At 39.5% G+C, this 24298-nt stretch overlaps 2 protein-coding genes and 2 long non-coding RNA genes across 4 annotated transcripts; 3 read left to right on the top strand and 1 right to left on the bottom strand.

Annotated features, from left to right (window-relative positions):
- The first annotated feature begins 311 nt into the window (after nt 1–311).
- Nucleotides 312–4936, top strand: LOC140926514 (uncharacterized). Its single transcript, XR_012164439.1, has 4 exons — nt 312–525; nt 1568–1624; nt 4167–4254; nt 4782–4936. It is a non-coding gene; the product is annotated as an uncharacterized lncRNA (long non-coding RNA).
- A 4133-nt stretch (nt 4937–9069) lies between these two features.
- Nucleotides 9070–11826, top strand: LOC140926513 (uncharacterized). The gene is made up of 2 exons (XR_012164438.1): nt 9070–9193; nt 10538–11826. It is a non-coding gene; the product is annotated as an uncharacterized lncRNA (long non-coding RNA).
- An 8182-nt stretch (nt 11827–20008) lies between these two features.
- Nucleotides 20009–21303, top strand: LOC140926585 (uncharacterized). Its single transcript, XM_073376307.1, has 2 exons — nt 20009–20050; nt 20574–21303. Exons 1-2 carry the CDS (start codon nt 20028–20030, stop codon nt 21301–21303), a joined length of 753 nt encoding a protein of 250 aa, XP_073232408.1. The 5' UTR covers nt 20009–20027.
- Nucleotides 21304–21654: 351 nt separating this feature from the next.
- Nucleotides 21655–23079, bottom strand: LOC140926512 (uncharacterized). Its single transcript, XM_073376242.1, has 2 exons — nt 22416–23079; nt 21655–22067 (listed from the first exon to the last, which is right to left on the bottom strand). Exons 1-2 carry the CDS (start codon nt 23077–23079, stop codon nt 21655–21657), a joined length of 1077 nt encoding a protein of 358 aa, XP_073232343.1.
- Between the last annotated feature and the right edge of the window lie 1219 nt (nt 23080–24298).

Genomic DNA, 24298 nt, shown 5'->3' with positions numbered 1-24298 from the left:
TCTCATTTTCATGTTTTTTGAGCAGTTGATATTCATGGAAGTGTTTTCTCAGCTGTACTATCTAACTCATGCCAAAATACAACAATGGCGGACTTCAGTTATAAATCAATAAAATCATGAAAAATTAATAAATTATCGATTTGACACAGCAATATAGTTTATCTATTTTCACCGATTTCCGTTATCAATCAATAAAAATCTCTCGATTGCTACCTATTTTTATCGATTGAGTACTCCAAGAAATACGTATTCTAGTCGATTAATAAAGATAATGCATCAGTCAATTCCTTGTAGTTATGTGTATCAAATGATGAAAGTGTTAAAACCTTAAGCCTCTTGTAGGAGTGCTAGTGAGGTCTTTTCCGCTTATTATCTGATGGTACATGTGGATGAATGCTGACTAACACAGAAGATTACTTGACACGTTGACCTGCAAGGTAGTATTTTTATTCATTTGATTGGGTTGTCATATGCCATTTCGTTTCTTTTCAGAGAACTGTGATCTGTGTAGGACATGAGGCAGAGGTAAGCTCGACAAAATAATATTAGGTGTATAAAATGGTTCTTTGAAACACATGGATCTCGGAAAATTTTGGCTTGATCTCAAATTCTCAGAAGCATTTGTGATTAATGACTCGAAGTCTTGTTTTCTGGTGATTTCGCGTCTCGGAGGCTTCAATTTTTTTCAAGTCTCAATCTGAAGTTTTGAAACATTGCTGGAACACCAATAATGAACATGAATCACTACATTGAACACCCTTGAAAATTATGTTTAACACTCTAATTTTTTCCTGATGGTCAGTCCCAGCTAATCTACATTTTACAGTATTATCATCAGCATGGTTGTAGGAGCATAATTTATCTCTTGACTCTTTGTGTCCCAAGAGTGACCAACGTCAATTTTCTTCTAACAAATATTCATACTTAATCAAGAGCAAAGGTTATGAGACATCGATAGATATTTTACCAGCTGAAGGGAAATGTTTTGATCTTCTGTCAAATTCTCTGAACTTGTTTTGTAAAGAAAATTGTAAAATCTGTGCTGTTCAAAAGAGTTTTAACTGATGTTTCAGCAGTACGGTGCTGCATTCTTCAGAGTACCAGACCATATACCGTTAAAAAGTTTGCTAAATTAGCTCACATGCCTGATTGCATAGTTGAAAGCATGCTGCATGTGACAGCGCGCACCTGGCACATAAGTAAGCAAACGGTGAGTAATTCATGAGAAAGTAAACTCTTGGTAAAGGTCACTAGGACCCACTAGTTTCATGTGAATTACTTACTTTTTGCTTACTTGCACGCCAGGACATGTGGCATGTGCAAGTATGCAATCAAGCACATGAGCTAATTAAATTAACTTTTTAACAGTGAACAGCATCAATTTTACAATTTTCAAATTAAAATTAAGTAACTACACTGCACACGGATTTTAATCTTTATTACACAAGGTCATTTTGAAAGGAACTGTGTGGAGATCAGTGTGGAGAATTTATCTGTGGATATTGGGACTTAAAGAGTTCACTGGTTTGATGTTGTTCTTTACTTACCGGTACATCTTTAAAAATAGAATTAAAGTGGAGCAGCATTCCAGTGGTGGATTAAGAGAGCATTCAGCTGTTTTCAGGTGCATAGAAATGAGATAATAATGTGTAATAATTATACGGTATGTAGTGAACCATACATTGATATTGTGTTTTGCTATACACACTTAATATTAATAATATCAACGTGCAGCTCACTGTTTAGCAGATTCACACCTCAACTGCATATAACCACCAGTATGGAACTGCATCCCTTTTAATGTAGCGTAGTGATGTCGTCAAGTTTTTAGAGCACTGAAAAGTTGACCCCTAACTTGAGAGATCTCTCAAATTCTTGCCTGAAAGAGCATGATCCAGTCAAACAAGCCAGAGAAAAATGCAAGGAATCATGTAACCTTGACCATAAACTCTCATGGTAAAACTAGTTCCACTACCTAAAGAAACATTTACATCTCTTTTCACTGTGATAAAGGCCAGAAAATGCCCAGCAAAAGAAGAAAAAACAGGGGAAAAAACAAATTAATTATAATAAAGGCGAGCAAGAGAAAGCTACTGAAACTGGGCTAAGTTCCACCTGGGTCTGGCTCACTGAAACTGAATTTATGTGCTTTTAATTTACCTTTTTAAAATTGTTTTATCCTAATGCAAGGATAATAGTATAATTTATTTTAAAGAACCCTGAAGATGCTATAAAATGTGTTCGTATTTTGTTGTTGTGTCAGGCCCAAATGCATTAAGGTAGGCCTACACGCCAAAATTAGTCTGCTCGAAGGACTGCAAAATTACACGCTATGACTTAATTATTGACCGGGGGTATTGAGCCAATCTCTCTGCCAAAAGAAATTCACAAAGTTGTACGGCCTATTTGATGTTTCATTTGGTATTTTTAGAATATTAGTTTAATTTTTTTTTCCAGCCCGTGTCAAACCATGATTCCTGGACTGCACTTGATCATTGTATATCTTGGGGTAGTCTAGTCTGCTACACAGCCGTTTTTAGTGTCGTCACGCAACGCTCCTCCCCACTGGGGAGGAGCATTGCGTGATGACACTAAAAACGGCTGTGTAGCAGACTAGGGGTAGTCCCCATTCTTGTAATCCGCACAAGAGATGCTGTATGAATGATGCATTTTTCTGCACATGTGTAAAATATACACTGTCGTCAATAAAAACAATTTGTGATGAATAACTTCTTGGAATATTTTACAGATACAATCAAACCCTGTTAATACGGACGCTGCGGGGGGGGGGGGGGAGGCATAGAAAGTGTCCATATTAACGAGGTGTCATATATAAAGAAAGGTGGTCCATTTTAAGCTCGGTGAAGAAATGAATGATGTGATCAACATGTCACGAGCCATGGGACAAAGAAAAAAATCTGAGTCCCCGTACACTGGTTGGATGCTCTAAGCACTGAGCTATGAGGGACTGAAGGACTCGTGGCGAGTTGGGCCATATACAAGGTTCATGTATGACATGCATCCTGCGTACTGCTAGGGTCAGCAATGTCGAAATCATCATGTCACGTGGTGTCCTTATTAAGCGGGATGAATTTAGAGAAGATGTAAGAGCTAGGGACGTGAAAAACTGTCCATAATAACGATGTCGCTGGGTTTGATTTTAGTGGAAATAAGGCATGTTTCTACCTTCGTTTTCGTATTCACAGATGCGCATTCAATGCTAAGTCTTACAGTGCGACAACTCGAACCGGGGCACTTGAAAGAAGATTATCCCATCACAACGTTTTTTGAAAACAAAAGATTCTCACGTTTTTTTTTTTAAATTGAACCAATAAAATTCAAGGTTCAACTATGCAATAGACTACGAGCAGTCTCTTTTTTTTCTTAAGTTACGACTGAAAAACGGGCAACAAACAACGTGCAACTTGTTTTGCAACATTGCTGCAAAACAAATATCATTGTTTGCAGGTTAAATTCAAAGTTTGATTTCAGAAGACTCTGTCGATCAGTTGGGGCTACAATACTTCCAAAATTTGTAAGTTTGCTTAATAGCTTTCTTATTCCCCCACCATTTTGCTAGCTCGACTATCAGCCACTGATCTGAAAATAACTCTGAGCTCCTCTCCTAAAGGAGGGACAAGACCAGACTGCAGTCAGAAGAGCAGCGGAAACCGAGCCTACCATGTTACATGAGAATAACAGTAGTCTTCGGGCAAGTACCCCACCTTAGAAGAGTGCTGCTCCAATCTTTTGCAGCTTGCTCACCCGTTACTTTCAATTCACGTTATTATTTTTATATGAAACTGGTTTCTTGTAGGGGGTTCCAGTGAAACTGAACAACGCTTAAAAAATGAAATTCTGATACCTTTTATGGGAATGTGCAGCTATCTTTCCTAGAAGGACGTTTGATATTATGAGACATTGTTCCCAGACTTCCTCGTCGTCCTGTCCTTCTCGCTTTAGGGAATGGGTAGAAGAGAGAGCCCTGGTGTGAAGTTACCACCACCGTAGTAGTAATAGTCATGAAGTAAAATCCCAGTAAGAGGAATCACTATGCAACAAGCAGCGTTCATCATTTTGTTTAACTGAGTTTAGTCTGAAAAATAGGGGGAAGACAGCACTAAAAATCATTGGTTACTGAACACTTTTGTCTCCCATCATTCCAGACAACTCCCACTTCAGAGGAGATAGACCACTGTGATGAAATCAAGGTGTCAGGAATTGGTGACTCTTCGGTTACTATTTTTAAACAAGGTACTGAACTACTTAATAACGGTACTCATTTATTGATTGATTCATTTATTTGCAAAAAGCAACAAGAAATTTTAGGTTTACTTGTAGGTATAGTGAAGTAGATTATTCTTGCAATCAAGAGATAATAAAGTGTAAGAGAATGAATCTGTCCTATTGGCCTTAAATCATGATGCTGATGTTAGTAACGAGGAACGGGGAATGGTCGATTCGCCCTCGGTTTATTTCGATTCGCCCGATGTGTATTTGTCGTCTTTAAACCTGAGGAAAGAAATAAGCGAGAAAATACAGTGGATGTACAAATGGAATCCAAGTTTAACTAAAATAACATCTCCGATAAGTATATGCACCCTGTCTTTGAGTTTTGTATCTCATCAGGCGAATCGACTTACGTCCGGCGGAACGCCGTCCGGAGAATTGACTTTCGGGCGAAAGGACCGCAATTTATATATTCACACCCACGCAAAAGGAGCATCTGAAGTCTCGCCACCAGTCATACTCATTTCATCTCCTGTAATCTTGTGTCTTAGAACGCCAGGAGACGGCTGTATCTACTGTTGTAATCCGGGGTTTCATCGAAAATATCATGGACAATATTGAGCGAGCTGTTGATGATGGAGTGAACACGTTTAAAGCGCTTACCCGCGATGATCTGATCGCTTTGTACCAGGAGCTGGCGCCACAGAAATTGAACTGGCTAAGCAGATATCCAGCTTTGGAGAGGTATGTTGAGGCTTATATCCGGATGGGCTTATAAGCGGACGAAACAAAACGTTTCGAAATGAGCAACAGCACTGTTGATCGACATATGATTTAAATTTATTACTCTTACAATTGAGGCCTTAAAAAGGCAGCAATAAATCGAATTCAGTTAAATTACAAAACAAAATCAAAACTGTAACTGGGGCTTATATCCGGATGGGCTTATAATCGGATGTATTTTTTTGGGTGGGCCTATAACCGGGGGGGGGGGGGCTTATAAGCGGCAGTTTACGGTATGCTTAATATAGTGCACAAGCTAAAAATTATATAGCTAAAAATATATATATTTACCAATCCTGATTCCAGTTGTTTGATAAAGTTTTTGTTGTTTTATTGCCGACCGTATTTGGTCTGTTAAATTGTTCCTCATTTTTGGGTCATCCTTTGTAAATGTGTCAGCGTAGAATCTTGGGTTTTTTTGTTTTCACCTTTTATTTACAGTGGAATCATGATTTTCAAACGCCTTTTTGGGAAAAGCTAATTAGACTGAATTATCAAGAGGTTCGAAAAATCGGGGATGAAATAGGCCATTTCCGAGGAGAGAGATATGTCCAGAAATGCACGCATTGGCGAAAATGGCAGAAATGGCAATTAATCGCCAAAATCGCCAAACTATAAACAAAATTCAAATGAGGTGGTAAAGGGGCCCTTTGCAAAGTGGCGATTTTGGGGAAAATGGCGTATTTGGCGAAAATGGCAGAAATGGCGCTTAATCGCCAAAATCGCCAAATTGTAAACAAAAATTCAAATGAGATGGCAAAGGGGCCCTTTGCAAAGTGGCGATTTCGGCGAAAATGGCGTATTTGGCGAAAATGGCAGAAATGGCAATTAATCGCCAAAATCGCCAAACTATAAACAACAATTCAAATGAGATGGCAAAGGGGCCCTTTGCAAAGTGCCGATTTTGGCGAAAATGGCGTATTTGGCGAAAATGGCAAAAATGGCGTTAATCGCCAAAATCGCCAAACTGTAAACAAAAATTCAAATGAGGTGGCAAAGCGGCCCTTTGCAAAGTGGCGATTTCGACGAAAATGGCGTATTTGGCGAAAATGGCAAAAATGGCAATTAATCGCCAAAATCGCCAAAATATAAACAAAAATTCAAATGAGATGGCAAAGGGGCCCTTTGCAAAGTGGCGATTTCGGCGAAAATGGCGTATTTGGCGAAAATGGCAGAAATGGCAATTAATTGCCAAAATCGTCAAAATATAAACAAAAATTCAAATGAGATGGCAAAGGGGCCCTTTGCAAAGTGGCGATTTCGGCGAAAATGGCGTATTTGGCAAAAATGGCAGAAATGGCAATTAATCGCCAAAATCGCCAAACTGTCAACAAAAATTCAAATGAGATGACAAAGGGGCCCTTTGGAAAGTGGCGATTTCGGCGAAAATGGCATATTTGGCGAAAATGGCAGAAATGGCGATTAATCGCCAAACACGCCAAACTGTAAACAAAAATTCAAATGAGATGGCAAAGGGGCCCTTTGGAAAATGGCGATATTGGCGAAAATGGCGTATTTGGCGAAAATGGCGGAAATCGCCAAATTATAAACAAAAATGCAAATTAGATGGCAAAGGGGCCCTTTGAAAAGTGACGATTTTGGCGAAAATGGCGCGCACTAATTCTGTATCTTTTCATCAACCACAAATAAAAAAAAAATATAGAGAGAGTGCATGTTGGCCTTGTTCTTAAAACGTGTTTTGGCAGAAATGGCAATTACTCGATGAAATACCTAATTTGTCAAGACAAATTGAAATGACATAGCAAAGGGTCCCTTTTGAAATGGCTATTAATTGCCAAATAGTTAACCACACATTAATATAAAAATGTTTCCAGTAGTATAATTGTATACTAATAATGACAACGCTACTGTAACTTAAGTGTCATTAATCTGTTTTTTATCCTTTTACCTTTAATTGATAACCTCTTGTGATTTGAAATTCGTCCCAGACAAGAGTGTTTGGTCGGGAATTACCACTTATAACTAATTTCTTGCTCAATTCAAATCGAATAGCCAACGAGTTGTATTCGATTATCAGTAAATGGTAATCTTCGTAATGTTCATGGCAACTTTCTTACCAAAAAATCCAAGATAGATATCCTTAATTTTCCAGGCTTGTAGGCATTGTTTGAATAGCGACAGTTCAACATTATATGTTATGAGGAATCCAGGTTGGTTCTTGGCTACGCATTCAGATAATTAGATGGTCCGTATTGCCTTGTATATCCATCCTGTTTGTTATAATGGCGTTCAATCGTATAAGTATATATAAACGAGGTTGTTCATTGCAGTTTCACAGAACATGAACGTGTAAGGTTTAGTATTTGTTATATAGACGCGGCGGCCATGTTGAAATAGTTGATTTTGGATAACTACTTTATGTAAGTAGAAACGATTAGTGTCATTCCCAGCCGACTTTAGTGGTCACTCTATGTAAGCAAAACGATTAATGACGTTCACAGGGACTCTCAGGCAATTGTTAAAATAGAAGGTAAAAAGGCCGGGTGACGTGTTTCGACGAGCATTAGCATTAGCAATTTAATGGAACACATATTGTACTGAGAATTGGTTTGGTGGTCTCAGCGCAAAAAAACAATACATTTTCTAAATTTCTGGCCCCATCTCATAAAGCAATAATGGGACACATTTTTTAAGAACGAGACAAACATGTACACTCTCTTTTTATATATCTAGTTGATGAAAAGATACAGAATTAGTTTAAATGGGATATGTTTTATGAAAGAGACAAACAAGTTATTACTTTGATCCAATGTTTATGTTCAATAAATGCGGTGAAGTATTGGGCACAAGTGACATTTCGTGCAGGTTTACATAAGGCGGAAATAAGCGAATTCACCCATTTCAAAATGGCGATACAAGCTGCTGGACTTTTCGGCTTTCGTTACTTTTAGGGGACCGTTTCTCTAAAGAGCAAAACAAGTAAGTGCGAGAAGAAAGTGAAGAGTTTAAAACGACGGAAGAAGATAATGTGTATAGTGGAGAACCAAAAAAGAATGAAGGGCACACAATGGTTATCGTGAAAGCATCTTTTAGCCAGGAACCATGCGTTTCGCAATCGCTTTTCATTTAAGGCTGTCTCACAATTTAATGGAACCAATGTGAAGAGAATTGTAACCAGTGAGGATTGTTAAGGTCTACATCGAACCTCAAAAGTTAGAGTGTCCATGGCAAGGAATTATTAAGATTTAAAGGACTTGGTAGTTCTCTCCCCGAGTAATTAGTGGACTTGTAAGTCTTTGAAAGGAATGAACCATACAAAAGCAAATGATGCTAGTGTGATATCATCACATCACTTTTGGTAAGTCAAGCGACATCGAAAGTAAGGAAATGTTTACTTAACCTGTGAAGGACATGGCACAAATACATATTAGCTTAACTGAAACGACTTCCATTTGTTGTTTTCAGATATATTTGATTCAGTTGTATTTGATAAAATAATGTTGTTTGACAGTTAGGTAAAGCTGTTTTGTCATATATTTGATTCAGTTGTATTTGATAAATGTTGCCTCACAGTTATTGGGGCCTCTTATTAGGCAAGTAATTTGAACTTTTTTTTAGTACTGTTGCCTCACAGTTATAAGGACCTCTCTAGTTATCTACTTTGAAGGGGCCACTTTTGGCATCCAATTTGAATATTTTGCCACATATCGCCAGCCCTCTGGCGATTTTTGCCAAAATCGCCAATTTCGCCAAAATCGCCAGCCTCCAAGGGGCCACTTTTGGCATCCAATTCAAATCGCCAGAGGCTGGTAATTTTTCGCCAGTTTCGCCATTTTCGCCATTGCATGCATGGCAATTTTTGCCAAAATCGCCAATTTCGCCAAAATCGCCATTTTCGCCAAAATCGCCAGCCTCCAAGGGGCCACTTTTGGCATCCAATTCAAATCGCCAGCGACTGGCGATTTTTCGCCAGTTTCGCCATTTCCGCCATTGCATGCATTTCTGGACATAAGTGTTTCCGAGAGGGGATAAGTTCTAATCTAACGTGGTGACACTGACAAGTATGATCTGACATACCTTTGGGTGTTGTTCTTCTTAGGGTGGTGGAGCTGCCGTGAAAGACGCAGTAAAAGCAGGAATCTTAGACTTGTATCTTGTAAAGCACTGGGCTATCAAGTTCGCCACTGATGCAGCTGTTACAGTACTTAGAGTGGATCAGGTAAGGGAACACATTTGTGTCGTGCCGTAACTGTTCAACAAAATTCTCGTCTTTAAATCCAGTTTATACAATTATCTTTGTCCTGATTAAGACCTTGAAGATCTAAATTTTAAGTGTTTGTCTCATAGAATTCATTAGCAACCTTTAGATTGGATTATGGTGACACGTTAGATTTTTAATCCAGTTATTTTCCCAAGATTTTCTCCTTTCTGTTGCTGGCCAGAACATGAGACGTAAGAGATATAATTGGCGTTGCAACTGATCATCTTAAGAGCCGCTAGTCGATCTTGTGATGGTAGTCCAATCCAGAAGTCCTCAGTTTTTTACAAGCCGAACTGAGGCATTGGTTATACGCTTTATAGAGGAGAGAACAGGGCTGTCTTTAAGAGGCGGGGGCTGGGGATTTCTCCCGGCTACTATGAACGTGGCCCTCGGCTACTTTCCAAGGGAAATAGAAGAAAAATAGAACCAAAAGAAATCCGTAGCCGTTTGATTCCCCGCCTACTTGTTGTATATACCTGACAACTTGAAATCTTAGTGACAAACCTGGGAGACGCGATGACGTCGCAAAAAGTAGAATTGGTGAAAGGGGTTGGTTGACATGTCCAGAAAGAAAAGGTGAAAAATGTCTACTTGCTAAAAATCAGCCAGTTACAAAGTAATTTTCAAGGAGTTATAATAACTCCTCTAGAGGGGTTAATTTAACTCCTTACGGTGGAGTTATTTTTATGGGGAGTTATTTTAACTCGAAAAAGGAGTTTAAAGAACTCTTTTTCAGGAGTAAAAATCACCCCAAATTTGGAGTTAAATTAGGGGTTAAAGTAACCCCATAAAAGGGGTTATCCTGTACCTAAAATAACTTTTACTCCATCTTTGGATTTATAATAACTCTCTAAAAAGTACTGTGTATAGTACAAATTAGTGGTAAGATGTAAGCATCGTTATGCGCCGTTGACTCCATTTAAATCTTTCTAAAATATGCAATCGAGGCTAATTTTAAGAGGATTTGTATGGAGTCATCAGAGCATAGCGGTGCTTATATCACCCCACCAAATTGTGCACTTGTAACTTGATTTTTAGAAAAGTGGGCATTTGTCATATTGTTCTCTATTAATATGCCAGCCAATCCCATAATTTCACAAATTTAAATTTTTAAAGTCACACCTCTTTACTCTATTCTGGAAATAAAAAAGATACAAACTAACAGGAAATTTTATAGGGCAAAGCTGCCACTTTATGGTGCAAGTAACGAAACTATTATCCTTCAAATATCCTTTCACAAGGTAGTTTTTTTAAACTGTGAAGTGAGCAATGCATGTTAGAATTATGCCCTTGCATTTTCAGATTATCATGTCCAAACCGGCGGGAGGACCAAAGCCTAAAGACAATCCAAACTGGGATGAAGATTGAGCACTAAAGTGTTGTTACGTGAAGCACTAACTAAATGATATGTTATCCTGCCTCCTGGTCTGGATTTACGTGTGTTGTTGAAGTTTGTAGAATTAATCCAAGGCCACCAAATGACAGTGACATTTTGGTGACTGAGAGCTGTTTTACTCTCGGCAACGTTACTAACTACTTGCCTTGCAATAGTCCTCTTTAGCTCGTATGTTCTGTTTTCCCAATGCAGGTCATGTGATAGTACTCTAGAGAACTGCTCATCCAAGTCTCGTCTTATTCCATTGCATATTTGCGCCTGATTTATGAAAAGACAAAGGGGCAAATTCCCCGAGACTTTCATTGGGAAAACAGAACATACAAGCTAAAGAGATCTATTCTCTTAAAACTGTAGGGAATAGTATTAAAAGTTTTGGCGAGAGCCATGCTGAAGAAAGTTGTAGCTCCCTGGTAGCTCTCTCCAGGCGCCTGTTTACTCATAGAACCATGCTCGTTCTTAGCGCCCCTCGGCAGTTGTTTTACGGAACCAGTTGATGAAAGAGTGACCGTCTGAGCACAAGATGATTAAAGCGCTATCAGTGTTTGCAATCTCAGTAACGTAGTGACCATTATCCTACAAAGTATCCAATATCAAAGCAAGGTTGTAATTTGGTGTCGCGCTTCTTACCTTACAATTATTAGGTAGCTTAAACAACGGTGTTTTTGAGCGACGCACGTCAACCGGAAGTGGACTTTTTGCATCATTTGGCAGTGGTTTGGTTGAAACTCTCTGGTAAATCGTCTTTATAAGAGAAAATTTGTTAGCGTCAAGGCATGTAAAAAGAGGGAAGGCCTCACTTCCGGTTAACGTGCGTCGCTCAAAAACGTCTTTGCTTAATTAATCTTACTAAGTGGCGTCGAGTCGTCTCTTTTCCTTACACCTCCTGTCGCGTACATGTAGTTAGAAATCGCCACTTAAGAAACGAGAAAACTGGGCCGAGATAACTTTCGCGAAGACTTTACGCGGGAATATTACTATGGACAGGGAAAACAAATTGGCCAATAGCTGATCGGCGCTTCCCCTGTAGCGAACTGGGGGCCGCATTACGGTTCCAGTTTCTTTCTTGTATATGAAGTGACGAATAAAGCTTCAGCACCTTTGAAAAATTGCAAGGCACGTTAAAGTTATCATCAGCCAGTGTAACAGGTGCGTATCAGAACAGCAGGTTCTAGCAATAAATACACAGAGTGAAAAACTGGTTTTCATGTTCATTACCGAGTGAGAGAATCAAGTATGATGAGGATAAATAAATGGTAAATACACGTAACTGCGGAAGTCAATGGGATGATCCACGGATGCGAAAGGGTTCTTTTTGCCTCATCGCGGGTGTCGTGATTAAAAAATCACAATCAAAAATGATAAAGTGACTTTATTAGTAACGATTGCACTGCTGTCGTGGTTTTGCAGACTACTGAAGATAGCTTTGGTGCTCCTTTGTAAATAACATAATCGGGGCAATAGCAGGGCTGTATCCTCTGATCTTGGCCGACAGATATTAAGGCCCCATTTTTTTGGAGAAAAGTCTCCCAGGAAAGAGGGTCCGGCTGAGCGAGACAAAGTAGTTATCTGAAGAACTGTTGGCTCGGCTAAGAGGGTGTCCCTGTCATCACAAAAGGGTGACTCTTCTAGGCCGGTCACCCTTCTAACCGAGCCAAGTCTTTGTTTCTTGTGTAAACGGTTCGCCAAGGTTTGTAAGGAAATGTATGAAAAGGTCGCTCGCCTAGGGTAGCTCGGGTAGGCGAGTGACCCTTCTATCCGCGATAACTTTTCTTCATATAAACGCTCTGATCACTGTGTTGTATCGTGCCTCAACGCATATCGAAAGACGATTGACGTTTATCTCATTCCCAGCTATTAGTCACTTATACTTGTGAGTTCCACTGTCAAAGTTTTCTAGTTCTAATCGACTGTAAAAGCTCAAGGGGCAAATACAAGACGCCCTAACTTTTAACGTGAATTCTACTTGGGTTTCAGTTGTGGGGCGGACGGTGTATCCATAGCAACAGTGAGGTCAGATGAAAAATTCTCCTAGACCCTAGACCCTATCCGTCGTCAATCTTGCCGCTTACCCGACTGATAGTTAGGCTCTCGTTCACTTGATAGATAAATCCACATGTAAGGATAAATTGATTTAATGAGTTTTGTTTGTAAACTTGTGCTGGTTTGTTACATAACATCTTGGGTTTTAGGATGCACTGTCTCCTTTTCAGAATCAATGTTTCAAGAAACTAGCACGTCCATCTTATGTATCGGTCAAATCGAAGCTTCAACATGCCCCCCCGGGCAACTCCCCGGGCATTTGACTTTTAAGAAAATTATTGTTCAAATTCCCCTCTACCCGAGCCAAAATGCCGTTCAAATGCCCCACACTGGGGTCCATTCAGGTGATCAAATGCCCCCACCCCGGGGACATTTCACTGGCACAAAAATGACGGAAGGACGGCGGAAACGCCTTCAGTTGTCGAACAAAATCTTCATAAATATAACAAAAACTGAGAAACACTGTTAGCGTATTTACTACGAACAAAAGTCTCGTGCAAAGCGGCGGAAATCGCTGCTACAAGGTCACTGAATGCTCACCTTTTCTTCGTCATGCAACATACAAAGCGTTCTATAAAAAAGATCCTACCTATTGAGATTACTACATCATGACCATTTCACTGACATGCATCATCGCTCACCTTATTAATTGACATACTTGCAGTTAAGTAGGTCAAAGTAGTTGACCTGAGCTTTTTATTTTATTTTATGGTGCTGTATTGAATCGCCGGTATAGGTATTGTATTTCATTGTAAATTAACCACAACAATAAAATACATTCAAACATTCAAAGCCTGAATCCAATATTAAAATTTTAAAATTTAAATACTTCAAGTACGCCACAAAGCTTGTTTAAGCCCTTTCCTCGTAACCAATTGGCCACAAAGGCACAATCTTTTCCACGAAAATCCTCTAACACCGGGTCCCCCAAAGCTCGCCACGCGAAAGATTTTACATGAAATCGAGGGTGCAGTTCAAATTCCCCACCCCTAAAGCATGGGGATCAAATTCCCCACCCCCTGGAAGACTCTGATAATCAAATTCCCTCCTCCCCGGGACGGCAAAGGTGTCAAATGCCCGGGGTATGCCCGGGGGGGGGGGGGCATGTTGAAGCTTCGATTTGACCGATACATTACATCGATACAATGCATTTAACTTTCATCACATCTCCTCTTTCAAACAAATTTTTATGGACGTCAATATTACAGGTGTGAAGAGAGAATTTATTGTTCTTCAGTTGTTTGCAGTGAATTTTGCTTTCGCTCATAAAAATATGAAAAGTCAATGTAGAAATCCTTTATTCTTTAGTCTTAACTTCTCTAAGCCGTGAACAAACTGTTGATTTATTGAGCGTAAACTTATTTGTCAAGTCATAATTGTATTTAGTCTTCAAGCTGTAATCAACCTGTAAGACATAGCCGTTATCCATCTGTGTAGCTCTTGGAAGTAACTAATGTTTCAAAACAAGGTTAGGTTTCCACCAATAGTCTTTTAGAAATGATCGTTGTGTTCTGTAATCTACCTCGCTAGAACATGACGTAATCTGTAACGCTTCGCTAGCTTAGGCTTAAATAGAAGTGCTTTGTAGGAGCTTCTTCGGTTACATCCTCGTTGGCATCTAGTCTTGGTTACATTTTGGTTGGTTATGTTTTGACTGTACCCGCAGTATAGTCTTGGATTAAACTTCTTCATTGGAGCCAAGTTCTGTTGGTTGTTATCATTGTCTCAAGGGTATTCAACAGGCGTAAGAGATTCCGTGCCTTCCCGCAGCCAGCCGTGTCCCCGGGGAAAGGTCTTTCCCAGAGAGTTTTAGAGTTTTTCCCCCTCCGTCGATGTACCCTTTTGTGAAGGCAAAACACTGTTTCCACACTGGTGCTTAAGTGAAAAAGCTGTTTTCACACAAGGGCAGTTATCTGTCACTTGAACAAGTGATTAGATAGTTTGTAGAAATGTTTTGCAGAAACCTAAATTGGGCATATGGGAAGATGGAAATCTGATGCATTTAAAAAAAGTTATAAGATTATCTTCTGCGGAATCTATTTGTTAACTCTTTTTCTTGCGTTTTTTTTCATGCTGTCGCTTGCAGAGGCAGCACAACTTTAAAAACCTTAATACGTGTTTCTGATTTACTGGCTTACATTGAAGCATAGTTAATTGAGTGGAATGGTTATGAAACCCGTCAGACTCCTTTGTTATATGTTTTTGTGGACCTGAAAGTGCACAACGTTCAAAAGAATTCCTATCATTTTGATTGTATTGACCAATAAAAACGTTGCATTAATTTATTCCGTAACAATTTGCCAACAGAAAACAAAGGATTGTGCACTTTCAGGGTGCTTCCAACATAAACTGCAACACTGTTGTTTTTATCATTGATGTTTGCCGCTTTTCATAAGCAGTCTCCTCTAATAACTATGATTGAAGACTACAGTAGTATTAGTACATGTATTTAAATTCATTTGTCAAACTGAAATTTGTACTGGGGTACTGGGGCATGTCCCTGCTTTGCATGGGCTTTGACGGTTTCATTGCCGTCACCTTCGCAGGCATTACATGTGTAATGATAGTTTTTCTTGATATTTTGACTTGATATTCTGAGTTTAATGAACCGGTTAATATGTGTTTTATGTTCACATATATAGCCATGTTACTCCATCATGTGTTTTGTATTGCCTCTACCAACAGAGCGCAGCACATATCTCATTTTGGCTAATTTTGTCAAGTTTTGCGATTCTGCTGGGAACTGCTGGGGAAATTGAAGCAATATGATGTTTACAATGATTTACTACTATGAAAAAATATATTTAAACTCATTAATAAATAAAATGAGTGGAATTTTCAAAAGTCCTGAATTAGTTAAGCGATATGAGTATTTGCATTATGATTTACAAACACCATTCAATGACAATGTTGCTAATAATAATAGACAAACAAAGGGTAATTACCATTTTACTGTCGATAATAGTTCAGAAGCAAATCCAATTGATTGGTACAATGCTTATTTAGAAGTTAATTTTAAACTCGTCAAATATACTGATGGAACAGGTATTACGGCAGGAGCTAATAATGGAAATCAAGATGGTACAACAACGAGAGGTCATACATTCATTCAATCATTAGAGGTTGAATCATTCTCGACCCCAGCGCTCTTCTGCGAATGACGCCAAGGAGGAAGAGCTCTGGGGAACCCTAGAACAAGATTGTGTCTGATTGGTTTCAGCTTAAAACAATAAAAGTGTTTCTGATTGGTCCATTCATGTTAGCACGACAGCAGGTGAACGTGCGGCGTGTCCGGCAAGTAACAACGCCCGGCCGATTCTTGATTTCAGCGATTTCAAAACAACATTTGCACGACTAATAAATGGCATTAGCTACATATCAAAAATTGATTTTCATGTGAAAAATAAAATAAAAATACACCGACATCTTTGCCAGCTATAATTTAAGAAGCATGACACATTACTAATTTTTCTTCGACTTTCACGTTATCGTATTTAAACGAAGAAGCCGAGTGTGAATGAAAACGTTGCCTTTATGTCGTGAATTGCCCAAAAAGTAAACTCGCAAGAGAAACGTAAACAGAAAAAAGCAAACCGTTCCCCAAAGTGATGCATGTACACAATGCGACTAGATATTTATAGTTGTCTTCTTTTTCTCACGATAGCTTTACTAAAGCGATCATATTCATAAACAAACAGAAATAGAAGGACGCTAAATTCATGCATATTTTGGACATTTTTATTGGAATTACCATACGTTTTTTTAAAAAGCCATTCGGATTTTTTCACTAACTGCCTCGTGAAGTAGAACACAAATATTTTATCAACTGTCGAGCGTATGCAAATTTCACGTCTCAGATCTATGAACGTTTAACGGTATTTTCTCAGTAGTTACTACAGTTAAGAGCCTCGTGTATCTGAAAATTATTCAAGGGCTCCGTTTCTTCCGTTCTAATTCCGAAGGAGCAAGAAATTTCGCGATAAAATAGATATAGAAGAAGACAAAAGTTTTGGTTGGATACAAGAGCATGCAGTGTGCGGTCCAAATAGCCAGATTTTGGCTAGGCCGGCGCAGAGTTTCCCAGAGCTTACGCGCGGAGTCAGAAGCGTAAGCACTGGGGTCCAGAATGAGGTTAAATGTAATGGAATTGAATGTAATGAAACATCAAAAACCGCCCATGCCCACCTCTCCTAGGCGACCCCTGGGCATTTGGCTTTTTTGAAAAATTTTGGTTAAATTCCCTGGTATGTTGGCAGTTTAGATGGTTAAATGCCCCACCGGCTAGCGCTTCAAAACGCCTGAAATCCCCCACGTACCCACAAGAGATTATTCAAAAATTTTCCCATTTGTGAAACTGTTTATTCAAAGTTAAATATCGCACTAGACAAAACCGAAACTCTCTAAAGTCTAGGAAAGCTGTCTTACGGAGGTTTCTTCATTTCCAAAGAATTGGTCATTCCAGAGAGCCCACATTTGACGGGCTTTTTCAAAGGCTTTCAAATGCTCCAACAAAGAAGTGAAGTGAATATAGGAGCAACGACTCGTGAATGAGGTGCACATGCGGAATGAAAGAATTACGAGATCCTTTTGCTTGCGACGCTGACCAGCGTTTTGACACGACAGTCAAATGCCCGACCTGGCGGGCCTCATTTTGGGTCAAATTCTCCACTGTACGGAGCAAAAAAACAGTCAAATGCTCGGGGTGTGGGGGGCAATGGGCGGTGTTGGAATTGACTGGCACATAAACTGTACAAATTAAAGAAAGACTATCGTCAACTCGTGAGTACGTTGTTTAGAAAATAATCAAGTAGTTATCACCTCTGGTTTTCCCACAGTGAATTTTAGGAAATGATAGAAATTCAGATTATAAATATACTATCCTTGTTCTGGAAACACAATACTTTTCTTGCTGTTTATTGCACTTTAGTAACAGTTATTTAAGTATATATTTAAAAACAAAAAACAAAAAAAACAGCAAAACAAATAGGCAAACAAGACAAAACAAAAAAGAAAAAAAAAAAGGGAAGAAAGGAAAAAGAAGGTCCTCAGCAGAATTTGAACCCGGTACCTTCGGGCTGACACGACCTCACATAGCCACTATGCCATTGAGGATGGTCACGTGATTTGTCGAAAAGTCTCAGCTTTAATGCCTTTTCCATGGAACTTCCGCCGGCAAACGACCGGGGCGAACGATCGAGCCATACTTAACCGATTGAAAAAACGACTCGAAGCAATCGGATGAAATTAAGGCTAATTGAAACCAGGCTACTGACAGTAAAAAACAAGGTAAACGCATTTCATGGCAGTGAAAGAACATAAGCGATACAAAGCCGACACAAATCCTACGCGAAGTAGGATGCAAAACATTAGCTGATGTTTTCTTATCTCGCCATAAATTCATTCATGCACATAACCTGCTACACTACTACAAGGTAGGAGATCAAGCCAGCGTCGAAGTTGAAGGAGTCGAAGAGAAAATGCTCATCTTCTCGTCAAGTTTAAGGCTTGGACGGATCAAAGGCTTTTGAATCGTACTAATTTGAAAGATTCCTGCGTGTCTTAAATTTGGTAAGACCTCTATCCTAACCGTGCTGTAGCGCACGATGCACACTTTCAGCGAGGAATTTGATGCTACCGAACTTCGGCGAGCGCGTGCTTCTTTGGAAACGATAGATCTTCGCGCTCTCGGACCCGATTAATTACGAAGTGCGTCTACTACGAGTGAGCGAGTGACTCATTTGCATATCTCAGTCCCTGCAATAACTCGTGGTACGCTCGCGCGTACCCACGAGTTAAAAATTATGCAGACACAGTTGGAAAAGATCAGTTTTTCTATTTAGACACATCTAGTGGAACAACGGAAGCAAGACCAGCTCCCCAACCCCTAGAGTGTTTATATCAGGCTGTGCAGACTCAGGAAAAAAATTTTCTTTTGCTTTTATAAAATATTTTTCCTAGAAAAAGAGAAAAACACTTTCTTTTATATGGCAGTGATTAAAAGAGAAATTCTTACCAGTCTCGAAGTGTTGTACACGAAACTTGTACGTGAATCAGTCTCTTCTGCTTTAAAATGTTTTTCTGCAAAAGATGTTTGCACGATCGATTAAAGTCAGTTTTTTTACCCTTATTTTCATTTGAAACCGCGCGAGAGGTGTTTCTTTTAAGACGGTGGGTGGCGTGATTGATCCTGACATAATACTTAGGGATCGAACATATCTTGTATTTTTTCCCTTGGCTGCGTGGTTAAGTTTCAGGCACGCGAAGCTAACAGCTGACGAAGAAGCACGAGCTTAAATCCTGGCAATCGAGTTTGTGTGCTTTTTCTCTTTCTTTCTGTCTTTTCTTTTTCTTTACCTTCTTACTTTTAGCATTTTTTCTCCTTTACCTTTATTAATTAAGTTAGTAAAGCCGGTTCGGCATCACTTCAATTGTTAAAAAAATACATATAAATGATTGGCTAGTTCTCGATCAAACGCACACACTCACACAAACAACGGTGCGAAGAGGCGCCGAAAAGCCGAAAGGAGACAGAGAGCAGTTCGCCGCTTCACTCGATTTGTGGATTACGGATTAATGTTAGACTGGAGGCGTTCATGTAGTCTGGAATATGATCTGATTCGTTCACCGTATTAAAAATCCCTCGAATTGTAGCTAGCCCGACCACGTTCAACGAGCGATTTTTACCCTCTAGCGTTACGATAAAGAGCGGCCCTTTTTGGTGCATGAGCTGTGTTTCAATTAGAGCCTTGCTTTAAAAGCAGTAATAAATGGACCGGCAAAGCGATTGTTCCTTCAAATTGGCGCCAAAAAAGGTGCGGCAGAGACGCACGCATGCTTTCCTGTTAAATTTATTTCTTTGCGCCATTTTCCATAAATTAAATTCCGCATAATTATGTCATTCCGCAAGTCATGCCACATGCCATTCCGCAAACTAATTGCGTCTTTTACCCTTACCGCGTCAAAACCACGTTTACACACTGTCATGCAAACACACCTCTCAGCCAATCAGAGCGCGCGTACTTTCTTAGTTATTAGGGAGTTTAAGATACAACGACGCGGACGTGACGAAAGCCGACCGGAAGTAAAAATACCCAAAATGACTACCACTGCGCATGATCGTGACGTAAACAAGCCGCGTCCTTGCTCAAGACGAACGCGCTGAAGACCATTTTGACGTTGTTGACAAACTGTAAGTATTTCAACCTATTTTGACTTATTTAAGACAGTGAATTGGCACTTTTTGTTTGTATATCGAAAGCTTAATAATCCCGGCTATATTCCTCATGTTTTTTTTTTGTTGTTTCCTTTCAGGCTCAGTTGACTCTCGAACAGTAAACACAAGAAACATCAGTTGCCATGGCCTCGAATTCCAAACCGCAGTGAGTAGATTTTTGCATTCTTCGTTCAGTGAATTACGGCTAAAGAAACAAAACGATTTGTTGTATAAAAGCAATGTTGTTCCCGATTATTTCCTTTTTGTCGAAGATTTTCCCATCCTGGTTAAATTTATTCACAGATCTTGGTTACTCGCACTACGCTTCATTTTGCGGGAATTTAATTCACGCACTATTTCCCGCAGAAGTTGTGTGAGATTTTAAAGAAAAGACAACAAAACAAATTAACAGTAACATGTAAACGACTATGTTTGCCAAATAAGTGCCTCTGACGGAAAATGTTTGCTTTATTAAGCAGTTCCTACCCTGAGAGTAGCGGGTTTATAACTTTACACACACTTGGCTTGGCCAGCCGACGTCCAAGACTTTGCGGCTGTAAACGATAGATTCAAATTATTTTCTAGAAGTGATTTCCGCATATAGTACAACATTCAAGGTTTGCTTTAATTTTCTTGTAGCTGTGCACGTATATTAAAAAAATGTATATGTCGCTTATTTTTGTCGGCAGGATTATGAACTGGACGGAGGAACATGATGTGGTTTTTTGCCGAGAAATAATCTTTGTAAACCCATTCAGTGCAAAGAAGAAATCCGTTCAGCGAAGTGCCTTGTGGCAAAGAGTGGCGGATACCCTAAACAGCATTAAAGATCCTGTTTTTTTTGTGGATAAACGCTCAGTTCGAGACCATATCGGGGTTTTGGTACAAAGATTTAAAAGAAAAGAGGCCAAGGAATTGAAGGAAAGTGGTATAAGCCCTACGAAAACTGAATTAGATGAAGCTATAGAACAAATTATTGCCATGGAAGAGTCTGCCGATGAGCAGCACGACCTGGAAGACGGCGAAAAGAGGGACAAGGTGGAAGGAGACAGGCTGAAAGCAGAAGAGATGCGCAGAACTGCTATGGAGACATTAGGGAAAACACAGAAGAGAAAGTCCGAGGAGGGGCAGAGCAAAGCCAAAAAAAGCAGAAGAAGTGGTAGTGAAACGGTAGAGTTTCTTAAACTAAAGGCGGAGCAAGACATGGATATTAAGAAGCAAGAATTGGATTTGAGAAAACAGGAGCAAGAGAAGATGGCTATAGCCCAAAATCAGCAAACTTATATGTTCAACCAAATGTTAAAACAACAACAGGAACAGCATAAACAAATGCATGACATGCAATCCTTACTAATGCAGCAGCAGCAGCTGCAAACCACAGCAATGATGAAGATTATTGAAACACTAGTTCCGAAATAAACAAACTCGGTTTTTTTTTAATTCCTTGAGGTGCTTCAGGTCTCGGTTTACTTTGTTGTTATATAAACTTGAACTAAGTTGCCTGGACTTCAATCCGGCGAAAGACAATCAGAACTGTAACCGTGTTAGATGTTTATTGACTGGAGTTTGGACTTGATTTCGACGTGTTTAGAAGGTTAAAAATTTACATTTTTCATGACTGGATTTAAATTGATGCTGACAGCCATAATAAAGCCAAGTTATTCGTTGTGTTTAATTTTATTTGACATTGATTTGCTTTTCTTGGTATCTTCCCATATAAACGTAGAACAGTTTTTAGGTCTTATGTTGGGTGGTTACAAAACAGCATGATTAGGAAAAGTAATGCTCTAGAGAAGGTGGATCTAGGTCAAAAAACTGGGATGTTGAATTACCGTACAAGCATGTCAAAACATTTTGAAGGATTGCACAGACAATGTACATTTTGCCTACTTGGCTTAGCCCTATCTTTAAATTCCGTTTGAAATCAAGAAATTTGAAATAACTTAAAATATCAGAAAAAAGCCATTCAACGGAACAGCGAACTGCACTCATGGAACTGTTGTAAGCTTGCTGTTGGGGAGTCAGTACTCGCTGCCGGAAAGGTCCCTGGAGATGCATTCGAAGGGGATATGCTGGATCCCCGTATATACACATCGGTTGGCCAGTTGTTGAGACAGCATGCGCCCGGAGACTGTTGTAAAGGCCAGACTCTGCCAACATTGCTGCGTCATGCCTCCTACCTTCTGTTTAGACAAGATAAGAAACTTAAGTTAATAAAAAGAAAGTAGTGTTGATATGCTATCCATGCAGTTTACTTCTTTACTGACAGAGAGTGGTAAGAGAAAATGGGCCGGTGGGGGGTGAGGGTGAGGGTGGTCAATGGAAAAGCCCGTGAAATTCGAATTTGCTTTTCTCACAATTGTTTTAACCTTTCTTCTTATAATAAGCATAGTAATTGGGAGGAGACTTAAGAAAGAGTAAGTAATGAAAGCAATTTTAGATCTTCCTGTAGTAAGTTTGTTTGTAGGGTAACTGAAGTGGAGGCTTGCAAGCTAAAATATTATTTTTAGTTTGTTAGCAGTGTGGCTTACCTACTGGACCATACAAGTGTGCAATTAACCCATTTGGTAGGACCAAGGACTGAAACTTTAATCCATGTACGCGTTTGTGACCGTTGTAGAGTAGTCGCTGGTTTTCCCCAGGTCGAGTAATTGGGCGCACGGTTCCATCTACGAAACCAAAGCAATTGCTTAGTGGCGCACCTTTGTTGAAAACAACTTCCGCATACTTTTCCAGCTCCAGTGGATTTAAAATGGTTTGGTTCCACTGCGTGATTCTGTGGCTATGATGCGCATAAATCCAGTCTGTTACGGTGTTGCTTATCATACAAAGTTCTGGAACCGGTCGTCCAAAAATAGGTATCATGTCGGAGTATCGACAAGGAAAGGCATATCGCTTTAAAAGCATACAAAGCCCTTCTGTTCCTTCGCAAACCGTTCCCTGGTCGCATACGAAGAATTGTGGAATTTGAAGAACATCTTCTACCAGAGGAATGTGGTGCTTTTCAACCCTGAAGTTCGCCCTACACTCAGCTTCACTTTGGCTCTCCAGATTGAACCGCGGGTAGTTGTCGTAAGGGAAATCTAAGTTGCTTGAACTGTTTTCTTCGAAAAGTAAAGAAAATTCCTCATCCGTAATGATACCACAGGCATAGCTAGCAAGCAAAACTTCTCGGGTTTCTTTAAAAGTCGCCATTTGCACTAAAAACACTAATATAATTAGTATCTGTTACTTCGGAGAGAAAAACAAATTCGCTACTTTTCTTTTCTATCAATAAGTGGCCGCGTCGCTGAATCCCGCCATCTTAACTTATTTTTCCCGCCACAAACACGGCGTCCTCGACACAGGCCCCACGCGGCTACGGCGTCTTTGATGACGTCCGCGTTCTTGTATCTTAAAGTCCCTATTTTATAATTAATAAATCGACAACAATTTTCCATGGTCTGTACTTATACCTCTTTTTTTTCTTCGCGAGAATTCGCTCAGTTATGGTAAAATAACAGATGGTGCAGCTGTAAACAAAATATTAATTCATTTGAACTTATTTAGTTACTTTGCTGTTTTTAATAAAAATAATATTCACCCAAATAAATACTGAGATGAATATCCTTAATAATAATAATAATAATAATAATAATAATAATAATAATAATAATAATAATATCATCTTTCGAAAAGGTAAAAGGTGCTGCAGGTGATTGTAAAGTTATTCTCCGCACAAAATTTCGATGGTGGCGTCCTAAAATTTTTTTTGTTTTTAAGGTCCTGCAGGGGCGGATCCAGGATTTTTTTTAGGAGGGGTGCACTCGTCTCTTGCTCTACTTCAACACCAATAAACCACATAGTTTTTTTTGCAGAATACCAGTTGTATTAGAAAACCGCAGGTCATGTCGGGGGTGGGGGGGGGGGGGGTGCGCACCCCCTGCACCCTCCCCCTAGATCCGCCGCTGTCGTGGTATGGAACTATATGTTGAAAATTATCTCAGACCAAAAACTTGGACTCATCTAAGAGAGTATCATGTAAGAAAACAAACAACTTCGAGAAATAACTTCTTTATTAACTAGTTTTAGTACCTTATCGACCTCCACCGTTTATTGGTAATTGAATATTCGTACAGGACCCGTACACCGACGTGTATTTGCTATTCATACTGGATTCTGACTATATTGATTAACCACTGACTCGAAACGATAAGCTTCTTTTTAGGGTTAGGGTTGTTCCTATATAACTCGAAATCAAAGCGCTTTTCAGCAACGAATGTTCCGTGGTATAGTGCTTTAGGTGGTCATCTGCAGACACTATATCCCGGGTTCGATTCCCGCTCGATCTTGTCACGCTGAACTATTTTTCGTTTTAAACTATCACTGAATTTTTCCTTAAAAAATGGCATTAATTGAAAAGACGTACACTTTC

Source organism: Porites lutea, chromosome 2 (genome assembly GCF_958299795.1).
Source record: "Porites lutea chromosome 2, jaPorLute2.1, whole genome shotgun sequence".
Taxonomy (NCBI): Eukaryota; Metazoa; Cnidaria; class Anthozoa; order Scleractinia; family Poritidae; genus Porites; species Porites lutea.
This window is presented reverse-complemented; position numbering and strand designations above follow the sequence as displayed.